At 38.1% G+C, this 19515-nt stretch overlaps 1 protein-coding gene across 1 annotated transcript; it reads left to right on the forward strand.

Moving 5' to 3' along the window:
* Positions 1–18331: 18331 nt before the first annotated feature.
* LOC108221433 (uncharacterized) lies at positions 18332–19129 on the forward strand. The gene has a single exon (XM_064093882.1). The coding sequence runs from the start codon at positions 18332–18334 to the stop codon at positions 19127–19129; it is 798 nt and encodes a 265-aa protein (XP_063949952.1).
* Positions 19130–19515: the final 386 nt, after the last annotated feature.

Raw genomic sequence — 19515 nt, forward strand, 5'->3', positions numbered from 1 at the left:
ATCTGAAAAAGATATAAAAACACATAGAACGGGATTGATTTGGAACACCAACACACAGGAAAAACTATTACACAATAGGGCTCTGGAAATTTCCCTTTAACAGAATCACTGATCAAAAAATTATTTCACCAGAACTTATAATGTCAAGTATTATTACCAGAACCACGTAACTACTAGCAATAGAGCAATATTTTTGTGATCAATTCACATAAAATTCATGTACCAAACTAAATAATTATGTTTCAAATAAAATTGAATAACACAGTCTAAAATTATTATAGAACAACCAAATAGTCTCTGCAAGATGTTGTTGAACTTCCTCTGTCAATCAGACACGTCCTGTAGAATCCTCGCGCCCTTCTTCAATTTGTTTAAAAACGTTATCTCGCACTTCATTGATGGTTGTTGAAAGTATGATACAAACATATTCAAAACGAAGTTTGTTGAGCTGATGCTGCTGCAAATGCTGCATTAATATAATATATGAATTTTGTCAAAAGGAATAAATGTTTTTAGAACAGAACACTATGTAATAAAAAAAAAAAGCACTTACACTTTCTTCAACAAATTTCTCAGCATAGAATAAGTTCTCTCCCCCGAAATATGTTTCCATGTGCCTCATTAAGAAAATTCCACTATCAGCTGTGTTGTACTTTGTATTCCACGGAAGATTCAATCTAGTTGGTTCTAACCAAAATATATCTGTAGCCTTTTGATAACCCTTAAACCTTAAAAACTCAGTAAACCTCTTATGCTACATTTGACATAAATTATTTGTTATCAGTGAATAAGGAAAAGTTAAATGCATGGGTAAACAAAGTATAAATTTAAAAAATCTTTACCAAAGTTTCAATTTCTCCGACAAACAAGACAGATGATAAATTATCCTGATTGGAGTTGTCCAAGACAACCATTGAGGGTTGACTGATGTCGTAACATACCGTATAGTAATGACCAAAACTACATATTGGAAAGAAAACCTGCGATTACAAGAATTTTAACCAATCATTATTGTATTCTAATAACATATCATTATTACCAAAAAAAAAGGAACCAGTGGAATTCTTACCAGGTTAATGTTTGACATAGAGAGATTAAATGTCTGCATGGTTTGTTCCAGCTTGTCACAAAACTCAAAGAATTGACCATCACCATCTTTTTCTCCGCTGTTTTTGCAAAGGTTTACCTGATTTAAAATAAATGATAACGTATTAATAAGACAATGGTTGATGATTAAAGAGAAATTTTCAAGAGTTTTAAATGAAGTTTACGCCAACCGTGGAATCCAAGAAACAAAAAAATCGACGCTTAAAGGATATTGGCTTGGCTGTCTCCATCAAATTCAACAGACAACACCATGTATCAATGACCGTGGGTGAAACGTTATTACCATAATTCAGACTGGATAAGTCCTTCTTTGTGCAGGTTATAACTTGATTCAACATGAAAACAAGGCTGCCATAAAAAGTTTCACAATTAGGAATATTAGATGATTTTCCTCAGAAACCAAATGATTCTTAATAGCATAGTTTGGTCGACTTACCCAGCCTCATTTTCATTTGAATGCACCCAATCCCATAAATAACCTTTGTTCCCAATGAGTATTTTTTTGTGGATTTCCAGACCCTTACCAGCAAGTATATCATGTCTCCAGGCCAAATTGGTTTCGTCCGTGGAACTTGTGGAACTTAGCACAAAACTCAATGCATCAGAGTTAAGATTTTCAAACCTGGACTTCAGCAACTCAATGATTTTATCAGATCGATATTTTTTGCTAGCAGCTGACAACATTCTAAAATGTTGGGACTGGACCTTGTCAAACTCCTCAATTGTTTGCTTCAAGTGTTTATATATTATCTGTGAAGTACAAAGTAATGACCATTCAATCATCTAAAACATATTCAGGAAGCTAAATAAATATTTTAGGTGATACCTCTTCCTCAACATCAGCTACTTCTCCATAATCTCGCAGAATTTCCTTACATACTTTGTCAATAACTTCGATTGCACTCTGCTGTTCATTTAAGAGTTCTCCTCCAGTCTGTATGAACGACGATATCATATTGTGATTCTTAATATTCTTTATGTTTGATTAAAAAACATATTTTATAATCAATTATTAGAAATCAATATATGTACTTTTTCCGAACCTGTATATTCTTGTCACTGACGTTGGTCTCCATTAAACGGACTTGTTCAGAGTTTCCCTCGACAATCCGTATTTTCGTAAAATCAACTGATTCCAGCATGCTCTTGGTCCAGTATTTCAACGGATGGGGATCATGATTTTTGTCGTGTCCCGTTCGTAATGAACGATCCAGAACAAATAACTACATGAAACATTCATTTAAAAAGGATAAGAATCAAGTTGTAAGATATTTTCTCACAAATTTAGAATAGCGATAGCGATTTTTACCAGACAAAATGGTATTGATCCCGTAAAGTGTTTCCTTGCACGATCTGTACACCAGTGCGCAAAACATTCACTGAGAGATTGCAGTAAATCCTTACACCAATTATACTTGAAGCACTGATCTACATCACCAGAGAAGCCTAACATTTTTAGACTAAGGTACGGTGTGGTAGATCCTTTAATGAGAACATTGCTCATAATTATTAAAAAGTTCAGTTTGAAGTTCATGTCAACCACAGAAGACAACTTCATAGCATCACAAACATCTGACGCGGTTATGGCCCATGAACGTGGCAAATCACTGAATTGCGATTTCCATGCTTCTCTCTTTTCATAATTAGAAATATAGTCTATTGACAAATCACCTTTGGGTAAACCAAGGATTTCATGAACATCATTCTCGGACACTGAAAACTTATAACCCCCGATATAAAAGGATGATTCATCGGGCTTGTAGGAGTCCGCTATTAGGTAGCTTAGAGGTTCAGGACACTCATTGATATCAAACATAAGAACCGTTCCGAGACCTGTATCAGCGACCCACTGCTTTTGTGCTACTGGCAGATTGTCGATTGTATTCTTCAGAATACAAGGTTTCACATGAACAAGAGGACATCTTCTTTTGAGATTGTCGCTGACAGTTTTTGTTGGTGCCATCATAGATCTGCAAGATATGCATCACATAGTAGAACCCAAAGCTTGAGATCAAAAAAATTTAAAAAAACATAAACATACAGACTGTTTAGTGATCGAAACTGACCTAGTGTTATCCGAATGACTCGTCATGCTCGGCTGCTATGGTTGATATATTGTTTAGGTCTGCAGAATAATGTTCTTACACGTCGAGATAAAAACATATAAGCTGTATTTATGGATTAGTCAGCCTGTAAGGTGGATACCATATTTAAAAAGATTTGCATATAATAAAGAATCCACTGTGGTCAAAAATGCCCCTAATCAAATGTTTATTCTTGATTTTGTGATTGAAAAGATATAAGGAAATGAATAAATAATATCCAAAAGATCAACGGCTCTAAAGAGATCTCTCGGTTCTCTTGATAATAAGGTTCTCCCTCGAACCTTACTCTATATATATATATATATATATATATATATATATATATATAGGGGATAGTTCAACGAGGAACTCACTTATCCGGGTAACTGGGTAACTTTGCATCTTAGCCGTACGTTCTCAGTAACTGTAAACCTAAAACTGCCCTCTACTGTAACTGTAAACATAAAACAGAGTCACGTGCCAAAACTAATTCTCAAACACATACCCACGTATACTTTTCTATTTCCAAAACTTAGGTTCTGTATTTTTTCATAATTTTAAGTGTCTTTTTATAAAAGTTTATGTCTACACTAGAGAACATTATGTTCTGTATACAAAAAACATACAACAAAATTTCATATAACAAAATAAATTATAAAAAACTTAAAATTAAATTTTTATATGCTACAAAATACAAATACATAACACATATAAAATACAGAACAAGAACATACATGCATAAACAATAAAGTACAGTACACGTCAAAACTTTAAAATATACGTACTAAAATATAAAATCATATTTTATTTTTTAAAAATAAAATACAGGACACATAAAAGAATTCAAAACAAGAAATAATGGGTAATTGGAAGTATAGATATAAAACACATAAAATACAGAACAAGAAGAAATATATACCGAATAATACAGAACACTATAATATTTAAAAATATATAAAATGAAAAAGCATATTATAAACACACAATTATAAACAAATAAAATACCCAACATATTGAAAATAAAATGTAAAACAAAAAATTATAAAATACAATACTATAAAATACAGGACACTCTATTTGTTATTTCTATTTTTATTTTTTTTATTATGAAAGAAGTTGAGTTCTGTATTTTATATAATTTTAACTACATTATTTTAAAAATTACAATTTACAATATAGAAATAAATATGTATTTTATTTAAAATACTTACAACATATTTATATAAAAAGTATTAAACATAAAAAATATTATAAATCAAGAAACAAACATGTCATGGAAATGAAAATATAGTATAAGAAAGTACAGAACATCGTGTCCGTATATTATGTGTTTTTTATTCTTCATTTTCTTTTATTTTTTACGAGTAGATGTCTACAGAACTTGTGTACATGTTTACAGAACTTTGATTAGGTTTAAAGACAAGCATGTGTCTTCCTATTTTCACGCCGTGTGCTTTTTAACCCAAGCAGTCTTCCTATTTTCACGCCGTTTATTATTTAAACTGTTAGAAGAGTTACCGAGTTACCAAGTTACCATTTAGTTGGTTCCTCAAGGAGAAGTCCCATATATATATATATATATATACATATATATATATATATATATATATACATATATACATATATATATATATACATATATATATATATATATATATATATATATATATATATACATATGAATATCAATTTAAAATGAATAACAGTAGTACACGAAGTACAAAATGAATATCAATGTTTGATTGGTGTGACTGAGAATCGAAAGAAGGAGTTCAAAAGACAACTTTAATCAAGAAAACATATGAGACAACGGTAATTAACATGAAGAAAATTAGAAAAGATGTTACCTGATAATGAAAAAAATTGATCTGATGATTTAAAGTGGGAGAAAAATAGATCTGATGATCCTAAAACAAATAACGAAATCTTATCGCTCATACGAACTTAATTAAACACGAATATACTGTTTATGTTCGCAACAAAACAACGCCTTTCTCGCCGGACTCAGGCGAGACGAGAGCATGACTAGGCCTCAAACTTTTCCAATTGTCTTCTACAACCGACTTTGCCTCAACCGAGCCACAAACAACGATGATCCTACCTTCATCGGAGCCTTGACTATATTAGGATAGGCCATCATTTATGGATTTTGGGTGATCATGGGCGTCACTGGACACCTTTAGATAGTTTGATTTTAGTACCACTATTAATACCACTAGAAGTCACCTGTAAATAAGTCAGCTCCCTAATTTTATAAGATAGGTTTTTTTTCCCGTAAGATAATGCAGCTGTGAATTGTGTGAGTCTGATATACGATCATTAAATTTTTTTTATGAAATAAAAAATGAAGAGATACTTGTCACAGATTTGCGGGATGAAAGGGAGCAGGCGTTCCATATCTTTGAGCGCCGAAAAGTGAAAATGAGTCCTAATTTTTTCGATTTTCTTAAATTTGATAAAATATAATAACTTGTAACAATGTAAACTCAAATTTTGGTCTACTTCAACAAAAAAAGGTTAATTATTAAGTTGGTCAGTGAAGTGGGTTTAATGTATAAGTTGGTCACTGAACAAATATCTTGAAATATGAGTTCAAGCAGTAAAAATATTACAGTTTTCAATTAACATAGTAAAATTATTTTTTCTTGTATAAGCAAGTAATACTTATTTTGTTAGTATATTAAATCTAATTGAAATAGATCCGATATATATATATATATATATATATATATATATATATATATATATATATATATATATATATATTTACACATACACACACACCATCACGCTTGCGACTTAAAAGAATCTTTTAATCATATGTTATTATCATTGTTTGCGAAAAGACGATTATAGTTAAATATACTAGAATACGATACGTACAAAATATTGCTAAATATAAAATTTTTATGTATTTTTAAATATTTTTAGTAATTTCAAACTAAAATATGAAAAATAGAATTTCACATGAATTGATATATTTAATACCATTATTTGTAATTGTAGACTGGAATCTAATTTTAAATTCTTTTATGAATTTTTTTAGTATTGTATTTGTTTGTTCTCGATTTGAGTTGAAAATTTAATCATATAAAGTTGAAATTACAAATTATATGAGCGAGAACACGTTTGAACGCGAAGAATAATATAATAATAAAAATGTAAAATATAATTTTACACTTTTTAGGAAAATATCATGTATGTATTGTTCTTACATATATTGAGCCTCTTTTGACGACCTTCAAACTCATTGTCTCTGTTTGGGTTTCTCACTTTAAACTAAAACATATATGTCGGTACTTTAACTTAAAAACCGGTTTAAAGTCACAAATAAGTCAAAAACTGATTTAAATCGGAAAGTTAGTTTGATATATGTTTTGAGTGGCTTGTTTTTATTATTTTTAATAAAAATTATTCATAAATAATAAGTTACTCGTGAGTCACTTTTGTTTTTATTATATAATTTTAATAATCTATAAGCCACTGAACGAACATTTTCAACTCGAGAGTTTGTTGAAGTTGTTTGTGACCTTTAACGGAGAAAAGTATGTTTGTGTAATAAGTCAAAAACTAACTTAAAGTTAGAAATAAACTATTAACTGACTTAAACCGAGATATTAGTCTGAGTTTAGCTGTTTATTCTTTTATTTTTTGATAAAATTACACATAAGTCATAAATTATCAGTAAATCACTTTTATTAAATTATTACATTTTAAGAGGCTGTTTGGCTTAGTTTAAAAAAAAATGGCTCATTGCTTAAAGGGAAGAAATGGATTCTAAGTGATAAGTAAACTTGACTTATAAATTATTAAAAGTGTTTGGGTAACTTTTACTTATCAGTCAATTGAGTGTTTGGTAATTTAAATTTATAAATTTTAAAAGAAACAAATTAGTAAAATAAAAGAAACTCCATTAAGAATAAAGTTTATTACTTTAAAATTTTAAAACTTCATAATCAAATGTAAATCACCAAAAAAGCCCAAAAAAAACTTGCATTTCTGGCTTCGAGCTTTTGGCTTAAAAAAACAAAAAATAAGCACTTCTACTTTTTTTACCAAACACTACGTAAAAAGTAGAAGTAGCTTAAAATGCTAAAGGAAGCCTATTAGTGCTTATTTGAAGCCAAACAACCACTTAATAATTTATAAGTGACTAATAAGCCGAAATTACTCAAAAGATATCTTAAACCCCAACCATATCATATTAAATCTCCTTAAATCATGCTTCCTACATTGAGGGACGGGAACGTGACACGGATTTTAGTGCTTAATTAAAGTATAGTCTTGCAATTTATTTTTAAAATAACCTTTTTACACATAAAAGTATGACATTTATGTTTTTATATAAAAAAGATATAAAACTATATTTTATAAGAGTTTTAAAATATATGTCAAGCACTGAAAAATAAAACATATACCCCCTCCGTCCCGAAAATATTGAACTACTTTGACTTTCACGGAGATTAAGAAAAAGGTAGTAAAAGAAATTAAATTAGTTGAAAAGTTGGTAAAATGGTGGGACCCATCAAACTTTTAATAATAGATTTGAGATAGTGGAGGAAAGTAGTGGATGTAACAGTGTTTATATTATTATAAAATAGAGATAGTGGAGGAAAGTAGTGGATGTAATAGTGTTTATATTATTATAGAATAGAGATAGTGGAAGAAAGTAGTGGGTGTAATAGTGAAAAGTAATGTTAAAAAATAGTAAGTTTAATAGGTTCATTATTTTTGGGACGTCCCAAAAAAAATAAGTGTCAATTAAAATGGGATGGAGGGAGTACTATTTTATACTGAGCCAAACACTTAAATTAAATCACAATTTTATGTTGTGCCCAAACAGACTTTAAATCAGGTCACAATTTTAACTTCACCCACACAAGTTCGATGGGAGCCTGTGGTATTGAACAAATGCAGTATAAACATCGATGTTGATGATGAAATTGTGGATTCGTGTTATGCACTCGATTAGATTCTTCCGTACACTGATCACAGGCCTTGCACTTTGCAGGATTTATGTTGCTACAAATACTGATCATACATTTTTGTTATATTGAATTAAAGCGTGCTAATAATCATTATAACCATGTATACACATACAGTCTCTGCCCGCACATAAAATTGTACAGAGATGCTGCAGTATGAAAACGACAGAAAGTTGATGAGAAATGAATCCATCAATAAATTGCATGAGATGAAAAGGAAAGAAAATCACAGAGATGACATGCATGTGTGCATCTTTATGTCAATGTCATGCAGGCTAGCATCTTGGTTTAGATAGAGATTATGATGAGAATCCTTCGTTTAGCCACACTCTTCTTATTGATACTCGTATACTCTACTGGAGTAGTTGCAGAAATTGACACAACTGCTGGAGTTGTACGTATAATCTAAAAAGCTCTCAAAGAAAAATGAACATACATCTTTTCAGATGTGTCACGAGTATTCATAACTCTCAACATTATCATTATGTCTTCTGTCCATCCTATCCATCGATTTCTTCTTTTCCATCATTTTTCATCAACCAATCATGGGGCTGTTGGGCAAACCATGAGAAGCAATTCTTTTCAAAAAAAAAATTGACTTCTGATTTTTTGACCCATTTGTTTAAAAAAGCAGAAGCACTTTTTAGAAGTTACAAATACTAGCTTTTCTCTCAGAACTTCCACTTCTTTCCCAAACTCTTTAATCACTTATAGGTCTTAACTTGCTTTTAACTTCTCTATTTTAATCAAGAAACACTTCTTTTAAGCTAACCCAAACGGCCCCTATATCTTCCACGAATCCCACATGTTATATGTTAACGGAGGAATATGGTGATAACAAGATTCGAGGAGGATTGCTGGAATTAGTGGTGGTTGATGACGGTGGACGACGGAGTATGGATGGTAGTTTTAGGTTTGGCTGAGATCCTTCGAAGAATCAGAGTTTCTCACAAGATCGAAGGAGTATTAGTTCTTGAAAGAGTTGTGTCTTATGCCCAAACGATTTGCCTACGTACCCTATTTATAGGGATCAAGCCAGACATAGTTCTTGGAGAACAAGTAACCTAATCAGATAGGTTTCTTATTCCTTGATTCCTGCGATGAGCCACCGCCTTAGATCAAATGGATATGGGCCTCTGAAGCCCAGCTTCCGCCAAGGAGCATGGCACCTGGCAGGCTGACCAGCTCTAGTCCACGTGGACTTCCTCAGAGTCTGCTGTATGGGCTAGCCCTCCGTCCTCTCTTAGGGCGAGGCTGAAGGTGGGCCTGGGCCCAAGATAAAACAATAATAATATTAAGGCCTGAGAGCCAAGTACGATAGGCCCTTTCAGTATCAGGCGAGGACTGAGCGTTCTGGACGAGATCCAATCACTGAAGGCGAGGACTCACACTGGACGATGCCTCTATCGAAGATAGGGGCTACTGGACACTAGGTCGCGAGGCTCGACCTATGTCGAGCGCGAGGACACATACCAGGCTAGGGTCTTCATCAGGCGAGGACCCTATGGAAAACCGGTGCAGCTTGACACAGGGCCTCAGACTTTGGGCCAAGCTGAGGGCGAGGACCCAACTGGAGGCGAGGTTGACCTCAGAAAATGGCCCTTTTTGTTTATAAGGAGAGATTTACGCAATCATCAGCTGAGTGGATATTTGGCTATAACAACCACCCCCCAAGCCCTGGAAGCACAAGTGCGAAAGGGTTTAAAGAAGCTTCAGGCGAGGATGATGTTTAGTGCTCGCCTTATGTCATTCACCATATATAAAAATCTTCGCCTTGGATAGTAGATTCCTAGAGAAATAATTAAAAAATCGTACTAGTTTCCTAAAAGACGCGACTGGAATTGGAGCTTCGCGCCTCGAAGCACGAGATTACTTTCCAATCGTGGGCTGCTGCGTTTCCTTGACAATTGTTGCTCATTCGTTCTTTCCCACTCCTATATAAAGTGAAACCTCTCCTTTTCATTCCTCATTTCACATACACACGAAGTGCTGCCAGATTTCTCTCTCACAGCCCCCATCTCAGGAGACGCTCTAATCAAGGCCTCGCATTTCATCCTTTTTTTGAAATTTTAGGTACACGTTTCTCCCTTCTTACTCCTATAATGTTAGTTTTATGTTGTTACTTTAAGAACCGTGTCCTCATCATAACTTAGTTCTCTTAGGGGCTTTAAGAACTCCCCATAGTTACTGAATGTATCGCTAAGAGAACTATTATCGTTAGAGGCGAGCACTCTATTACGCCTTTGCCTTAAGCCGAGGACTCTAAGTCACCATATAGGGCGAGGGCCCCTATGCGTCGTCGCCTTTTAACCTACTTTTATCTTTTTTCGTTCATCCTTTTGCTTTATCAAATAGCCCCATTGATTCCATTCTTGCCATCTTTCTTTCAGATGACGAACTCCCAACAGTCTCCTCTTAACAACGACGCTCGGGCCGACTCATGGTCGTCTTTAAATGTAGAACCTAAAGCTGGCGATGAACCAAAGGAAGCTTGGTTGAGGGCTCAACAGGGCGAGGTTGGTCCTTCAATCCGGCAATATCTGATTGAGATAAGAGATAGCTCATCGGGCGACGAAGAGAGCGTCTATAAGCCCCAGAGGGATGACGACTCTCTTGATTCCATTTTCAAAGAATTAGACCAAACCGAACCTTCTAGCCCCCTTTTGGGACTTGGAAAAAGAAAACAGTTGCAGGTATGTCGAAACATTTACCTTGATATTCCTGAGGGCGAGGATGAAGGAGAAGGCGAGAATGAAGGTGGGGAGAACGATGAAGATGAAGCGGTGACAAGCGGGAGTTCTTCATCTAAGGGCGAGGACGACGAAGCAACTATCTCGGCCTCGCCAATTCGTTATGCAATGGAGTGCCCCACTCCACCTAACCATCGATATGTCTTAGTTACCCATGACCGTGACTATGATTTCGACTTCGAGGAAGATCTCCCAGACAAGGACAAGAATAGGTTTCGCCATACTTACAGCATAGTGACATGTGCATGCCTTTCGTCACAAATTTCCTCGGACGAGATTATGTGGATGGTTGAATATTACAACCTTCAAGGCAGATGGTATAGGCCTCGCCGTTTCATGAGGATGCACAGATTCAACTTTGACGGTCTTCCATGCCCTCGCATGGTTCTGACTAATAAGCTCGCAGAGCTTGGTTTTGGGTGGCCCATGTACCCTCGGTTGTTGAAGCTGGTAAATCATTATGGCGTCGCCTCGATCCAGGTTGGCCCAAACAGCTGGAGGCTCGCCATAGGCATATACATAATGTATCATCGCCGTGGATACCCCGAGCCTTCAATGCTCGAAATGGATCACTTCCTTTCTCTAAGGAAAACTGGCGAGGACTACGGTTTCTTTTACCTCACTCTCCATCCTTCTCATCATAAAAAGGGTTTCTCAATTGGGAACCCTAGTAATATGAAGCTCTGGAAGCCAGATTACTTCTATTTATATGATGTTCCTCGCCTCAGAGTTTCTTTCAACCTTGACCCTTGTAAGTAGCTTCTTCCTTACCCTATTTCGCCTTCTATCTATACTTACTTATATTCTTTATTAGATAAGCCTCAGCAAACAGCACTTGAGGGCTAGTTCCTTACTCGCGCCCAGAGAGTCGACAACCTCGACGTCGCCCATAAAGATCTTGATAAAATTGTGACCCCGGAGTCACTTTACGAATATGGTTTTTACAATGAGGGTTTTGGCCAATTTCCTCTCATAAAATTTGACAAAAAACACAAGTCGAAGAAATCCCTAGAATGCCTTAAGAGACCTCCAGCATCTTTGACCGGTAAAGGTAGAGGCGTAGCCTTATACTTGCTTATTTTTTGCCTTTAATTTTTATCTTTTTAGCTTTGATATAGCATATGTTCCTCTACTTTCACCTGTTTCTCACCTTTTATTTGTTTCTCGCCTGATGTGTGTTCTTGATTTATTTTTCAGGAAAAATGGTTGAGCTCCCTTTTGGCAAGAACCCTTTCCAAAATGGTAGGGGTACCTCCACACCCCAAACTCGCCCTACAATCTCTATAAACAAAACTCCCACTCCTCAACAAAATCCCTCTCCTCTAGTCTAGATAGACCCGAGGGCTAGAAGAAAATCTAAACGCCAGAATGAACAGAAACGCTAGCCGCGATGAACAAACCTAGGGAGGGCGAGGGCTCAACTCCTAGCGCTGTCTCTGTTGCTTTCAGCATTCTGGCTGAAGATAACTATGGTTCTGAGGACGTCAAAGTTTGGTCCTCGAAGAAAGCTGATGAAGCCGAGCATGGCTCTAAGTTGGGATTGGCCGAGGCCTTCTTTCAGCCAAGAACACACATATAGCTAAGTTAGAGAGGGCCAACTCCAAGCTGAAGACTGAAGCGTCCTCGTCCTCAAACAAATTGAAAGACCTTCGGCTAAAGTATAACGATGACATGAGGATGAGGAATGAACAAATCAAGACATTCCAATAGACACTCAATGATTTAACCGAGTCCTTGACCACAGCTCTTAATCAGGCCAATGGGACAATTGATTTTCTCCAAAAAGAGCTAGACGCTTAAAGGGCCTCTAAGGGGAAGGAGTTGAGCGAGGCCTACACTACTGGCTTTCTGGTTTACCTTATTAACTTCCTTTCTGTTGATCCTGATTACAACTGGGCCAAGCTCTTCGCACCTTCTACTCCTGCCTTCATGGCGAGCTTTAAGGAGAAAAGTTGCTGAGATTGAGGAGGCCAGGATCGAGCTCCAGAAAAAGATACAGCCGGAGACGGAGGCCTCGTCAATGAAAGGAGGCGAGGATGGAGCCAACCAAGGACACGTTGCTGATGGCGAGAACGTGGTTCCCGGAGGCGAGGCCAATCCCAACAACCAGCTGAACAACTAATTGTTTTTCTCTTCAAACTTTTTAAGTACATTTGGAGTGCGAGCCCTCCGTAATTGGCTTCGCAGTTGTATTTGAATAATCATTTTCAACCTGTTTGTTATTCCTTTTCATAATCTATTTTCCTTATTCATATATTCCTGTTGTAATAATAAGAGGGCAAGAACTTGCCTTTTCCTTGACTGCGTCTCTTTACTTTAGACAGATACACAAGGTGAGGACATATCCGTGGGTGAGGACTCGTCGTCTCGTCGCTTCTCCAATAACTTAAACCCCTGTTCTTACATGTTGTTATCGTCTTCGCATTTTGTGTATTTTTTGAAAACATATGAGGTGAGGATTCGTCTTCTCCTCTATTATCTTCGTTGAATTAAAATGCTATAGAGTAAGTTAGACTATATTCGCAGGCGAGGACTGGTCATCTTTCTACATTAATTTTTATAACTTCTTATTAATCACTATTGAAGGTTACCAGGCGAGGTCTCTCACTTATCGCTACGTCACTAGTTGTTTGACTGAAGGGCGATGACTATCGCCTCGGGCGAGGTCCGTTGACCATACTTCGACACCACGAAGGGCGATGCCTTCTCCGTGTCACTCGAACGGTCAGTTTTGCCTTGAAAAGTCGCGACTTTTCACTAAAAACGAAGCTAGAATATGAAAAGTCACACTTTTTCTATAAATGGGAATTTTACGTAGTTCATTCTTCATTCTTCAACACATGCATTTTTATTTGTAATTATGCAACCATGTCGGCCGAAGACCTTTTCACTGAGTTTGACAAAGCTGTTGAGTCCGATCCTCCACCGCTCATGCCTGACACCAATGCAGTTCCTCCTCCTCCTCGCCCAACTGATGTTGAGCTCCAGGTCTTTGTCACGAAGCTTTAGGCAAGGATCAGGATACTAGAGAGGCACAATGATACCTTTGCCGAAAGTAGACGAGCTCCAGGAGGTCATGCGGGAGCTTAAAGCGGAGAAATCTTTTCATAGGGACAAGACTGATAATGACTATTAAGTCGCCCACTTGTAATCTTCTCCCCACGATGGGTTTTATTAATAAAACATTATCTTTATGTGTGCTTTCGCTTACTCTCTTCGATCTGTAACAAATAGATCTTTTTATCGTATTGTGATTGTTGTCGTATATAATCATCTACCATCGAGCATAAATAACTAAGTAAGGTGGGTCGTCGTCCTCAACCTTACTTGGGTAGGAAAACAGCCTCTGAGACAATAGGGACATCATCCACTTAGATCCCAGGCATCCAAGAAGGTGGGTCGTCACCCTCCACCTTACTCGGGGAACAAAAATAACCTCTTGGAATGCAGGGACATCTTCCACTTAGATCCCAAGCATCCAAGAAGGTGGGTCGTCGCCCTCCACCTTACTTGGGGAACAAAAACCTCTGGGACAGTAGGGACATCTTCCACCTAGATCCCAGGCATCCAATAAGGTGGGTCATCGCCCTCCCCCTTACTTGGGGAACAAAAACTTCTGGGATAGTAGGGACATCTTCCACTTAGATCCCAGACATCCAAGAAGGTGGGTCGTCGCCCTCCACCTTACTTGGGGAACAAAAAACCTCTGGGGACAGCAGGGACATCTTACACTTAGAACTCAGGCATCCAAGATGGCGGGTCGTTGCCTTTCACCTTACTTGGGGAACAAAAACCTCTGGGACAGGAGGGACATCTTCCACTTAGATCCCAGGAATCCAAGAAGGTGGGTCGTAGCCCTCCACCCTACTTGGGGAACAAAACCTCTGGGACAGTAGGGACATCTTCCACTTAGATCCCAAGCATCCAAGAAGGTGGGTCGTCGCCCTCCACCATACTTGGGGAACAAAACAGCCTCTCGGACAGTAAGGACATCATCCACTTTGATCCCAGGTATCCAAAAAGGTGGGTCCTCGCCCTCCACCTCACTTGGGGAAAACAAACAAATTAAATAAAAAATATTTTCAAATAAAAACTCCAATCCTTGAGGGTTCTCCAAAGCTACACCCCTGAGACTCTTCGTGATGGTTTACCGAAAGTACGGGTCATCAAGGCATGAGAATTCTTTCGAACCGTCTTGTGAAGGCGGTTCTCCAAGCATCCTGAGGGTGTGACATATATGTCTCGATGACATATGAAGACAATTTCCTAAGCAGCAGGGAGGTTGTCCCCAGTCTGCATGCTCCACACAATACAAAAATATACAGATTTAAGAAAGGTTCGAAATTTATTGATAATAGTGTAGGAACAATCGGACCTTGGCCCTACGTTTTATGATATTAATTAAAAGTTCGAACAGAATATTAACCTTAATCGCTACGGCGCAAGCGAATCAAATCCACGTCTTCTACTGTATTCCCTGATTCTCCTTGGACGAAGTGTGGCCTTCGATCTCCCAAGGTGTGCCTCTACTTAAAGCTCCGAAAGCCCAAAACCCTAGCTGGCTCCTTGAGAAAAACGTCTGCCTCTCTCAAACCTTAGGAAGAATTCGTTTTTGGTGTGTCTTTCAGCTTTAGGAGAACGAGAATATATATAGGCTACAGTAGGGATCATGGACCATTAGGTCAGGCCTTCCAATGACATTCTGGGCCAGGCCCAATGTCATTAAATATTAATTCAATCCACTAAAGAATTAATATTTGCACAATCTTTCCTAATTCCGTAAATTAATTATTTAATTCGGCTCCCATATTAATTGCTTATAAATTCCCCATGTTTAAGATATCGCATGTCCATTAATTAAATTAATTTCTGACAATTAATTTAATCAATATCTTTTATCCTTGATCATCCACTCAACCTTATAATTATGTAAGAACAAATCTGCCTGCAGGACTAAAGCATAATTATCTTTATGAGCTTTCAAGAGGACATCATCACCCGAATACATTTTTCGGACACGATTTCCTTCTATAGTCAATATCCCACTCTGTATATAATGTCATTGCCCAATACATAAATTTGTAATTTAAAATAAATTACTTAACTTATGAGTCAAGGCATGTGCATTAAATACAAGTGTCAATCACTATATCCGGATTAAGAGTTATTCAACAGTCAAGATAAACTATTTCCAAATAACACTTCAGCCGTTCCAGTGGGTTGTCTAACACCACCTCGACTGTGAACCTTTATTATATTATATAAGGAGTCTGATAATCTAATCTTCTGCTATCCCATTTGATACTAGATTGTCTGCAATATATAATATACAGACAATGTGAAAACATGCATTGAAGATTCTCAAATAATTGTTATATGCTTCAAACGAATATTTCAGTATAACCCTAACAAATAGTACGCTTACATGATAATTTGGCCGAAGGTCAGGTACAACCCCTACCCTCCGAGGCTTGGGAGTAATCTTATTGGTTCCAAGGTTCATGCTTGGACATTCAAAAGAAAATTAAAAGAAACAGAAGATAATAAACAACAACGTTGCCTTTGATGGCTTGTACCTATGACATGCCTCGTTATAACCTTCCTAGGAAAAACCCAGTGGGAAAAACCCTAGGAAGGAAAAAGAGTATATGAGTTATACGACCGGGGGGGGGGGGGTGTTAAGGTTTACTGATAATACTTCTTGAGGTGCTTGGCATTCTATGCCCTTGGGATGTCTATTCCTTACAGGTCTGCCACGGAATAGGTTCCAGAGAACAGCACCACTCTTACCTTATACGGTCCTTCCCAATTAGCTCCGAATACTCTATGACTAGCTACCTTAGTGTTTGGCATAACTCTTCGCAGAACTAGATCGCTTACCTGAAATGGCCTAGCCTTGACCCTGGTGTTGTAGTGTCTCGCCACCCTCTGCTGGTATGATGCAATTCTCAGTTGAGCCCCTGTTCTAATTTCTTCGAGCATATCTAAGTGTAGATGGTGGTTGACTTCATTCACCTCTGGGTTAAAATAGTCTAACCTGAACGATCCGGCACCAAGTTTTATAGGTATCATAGCCTCGCACCCATAGGTTAGGTTGAATGGTTATTCTTCAGATCATCCTAGGCATAGTGTTATAGGACCAGAGCACGATTGGTAGTTCTTCTGGCCAATTACCCTTCCTATCTTCAAGCTTCGCCTTCAGAGTATGCTTTATGATCCTGTTGACCGCTTCCTTCTCGCCATTCGACTGTGGGTGGCTGACAACCGAGAAACCTTTTTTGATTCCGAGGTTGTCACACAGCTCCCTCATCTCTTTATAATCAAATTGTTTCCCTTTGTCGGATATCAACTTGTATGGGATTCCGAATCAGCACACTATAGCTCTGTACACAAACTCGGCCAACTTCTTTGCTGTGATCTATTGCTCCGAAGTGTACTTCGATAGGAAGTCTGGTACGTGGAGTCATACTTCCACCCGACTTCTGACTCTGAGGCGTCTATATAAAGGGCTCTATCCCTCCAAACTAGAACTACATTTTGGACTTGATTCTTCTCCGAGCAGAAGATACGTAGGCATCTCGCACCAAGACCGGTCCAAAGCACGAATCGCTCACACCCCTTGTTTTCGATGTCATAACATTTGGCGCCGTATGTGAGAAAAAGACGACAACCATGACGAACCTAAGAATACGTTCGGAAGTACATGTTCCACTCAGCCAGACGACCACCGGGGTCCCAACCGGAACGGTCCCCATCACCGCCTCCATCCCACTCGGGACTACCGTTGCTTCAACCACCGCTCACCTGGTCTTTGGCACGTTGCCCCCAATGACTCGAGTGATTGCTACCGTTACTGATGCCGGCACCCATTACTCAACTGTCACAACAACCACTCGTGGAGGCACGGGTAATGATGACGTACACATAACTGACTACGACTCCTCTGATTCGGAGCAAAAACATGATACCCCACCTCGAAGGAGAAGAGATACCGACCATACTCGGAACCGCCGACGCCGCTCTAGGCAAGACAATAATGAGCCCCGGGGGCCGATGAACCAAACTTATGAGGAGTGAATCCGTGCCTACGAAGAGGAAATTGCACGATTGAAGAGAGACCAGGCAAGGTTACCGCCCCCAGAACCAAGGGATGAAAACTCTCGTCAATCCAGCATGAATCAGATCCACTTGTTACCAGCAGGCGATCCCGATAACCCCGTTCCGCCTTTCACCCAAGAAATTATGGGTGCAAGAATCTCAAGAAAATTCAAGCTCCCAACCATTAAAGCTTATGATGGCACGGGTGATCCCGCTAACCACGTCCGGACCTTTATGAACGCTCTATTACTCCAACCATTCACGGAGGCAATCAAGTGTCGTGCGTTTCCTCAAAACCTTGAGCGGGATGGCTCAACACTGGTACAGTCGTTTACCCCCAAATTATATTTCTTGTTTTGATAACTTGAGCAAGGCCTTTATAGGACAATTTGTTGGAAGCAAAACACACGCCAAAAGCTCCGCCTCATTGATGAATTTACACCAAGGTAGGAACGAATCACTTCGAGAGTATATGAATCGTTTTACCAAAGAAGCCTTGAAGGTCCTAAACCTAGATCAGAAGGTAGCCATGATTGCACTCCAGCAGGGTACTATCGATGATAACTTTCGTCGATCTTTAGCCCAGAGGGCCCCTGATAATATGAATGATTTACAAGAAAGAGCTGGGAAGTATATTAAAGTGGAGGAAAGCTTGAGAAAATCCCAGAATAATCAGGGACCGAATACCAACTTCAAGAAGCGCGGAAGTGACGCCGAGTACAACGCTGAGAATAAGTATTCCAAGAAAAATGATGGTGAAAAGTCGCCTGCCAAAAAGAAGTTAGGACCGAGGTTCACCGAATATGCCAGGCTTAATGCCCCGAGGAGTCAAATCCTGATGGAGATTAAGAAAGATGAGAGTGTTAGATGGCCGAAGCCTATAAGAACCGACCCGGAAAAAAGGAATAAAGATTTATATTGTCGATTCTATAAAGACACCGGAAATAAGACCGATGATTGCCATCAGTTGAAGGATGAAATTGAGTTCCTGATCCGAAGAGGCAAGTTGTCCAAATTTACCAAAGATGGGGACAAGAATCATCGAGACAATGACAATCGTGGAAGAACAACGATGACAAAAGAACTCAGCCTCGAGGGCCTGTGATTAATGTAATCTCCGGAGGACCTACAGCTGCTGGTACTTCTAGTAGTTCGAGGAAGGCTTATGCAAGAGAAGTAATGAGTATAGTTGGAGAACCTCCGAAGCAGGCAAAAATTGATTATGCTATGGCATTTGATAACGTTGACCTTGAGAATGTGAAGTTCCCTCATGATGATCCTTTAGTAATCACACCAGTGATCAGAAACTCGTCTGTAAAAAGAGTACTCGTGGATAGTGGAGCCTCGGTAGATATATTGTTCTATGATGCATATGAGAAGATGGGGTACGCCGATTCTCGACTAACACCCTCTGACATGCCTATATATGGTTTCAATAACGCGGAAACGAAGATTGAAGGCATGATCCAACTCCCAGTAACCATGGGAACC

The sequence above is a fragment of the Daucus carota genome, chromosome 5 (genome assembly GCF_001625215.2).
Source record: "Daucus carota subsp. sativus chromosome 5, DH1 v3.0, whole genome shotgun sequence".
NCBI lineage: Eukaryota > Viridiplantae > Streptophyta > Magnoliopsida > Apiales > Apiaceae > Daucus > Daucus carota.

What these genes read in the sequence shown, in the direction of transcription:
- LOC108221433 (XM_064093882.1), top strand. Translation starts at nt 18,332, where the DNA reads ATGGCTCAACACTGGTACAGTCGTTTACCCCCAAATTATATTTCTTGT.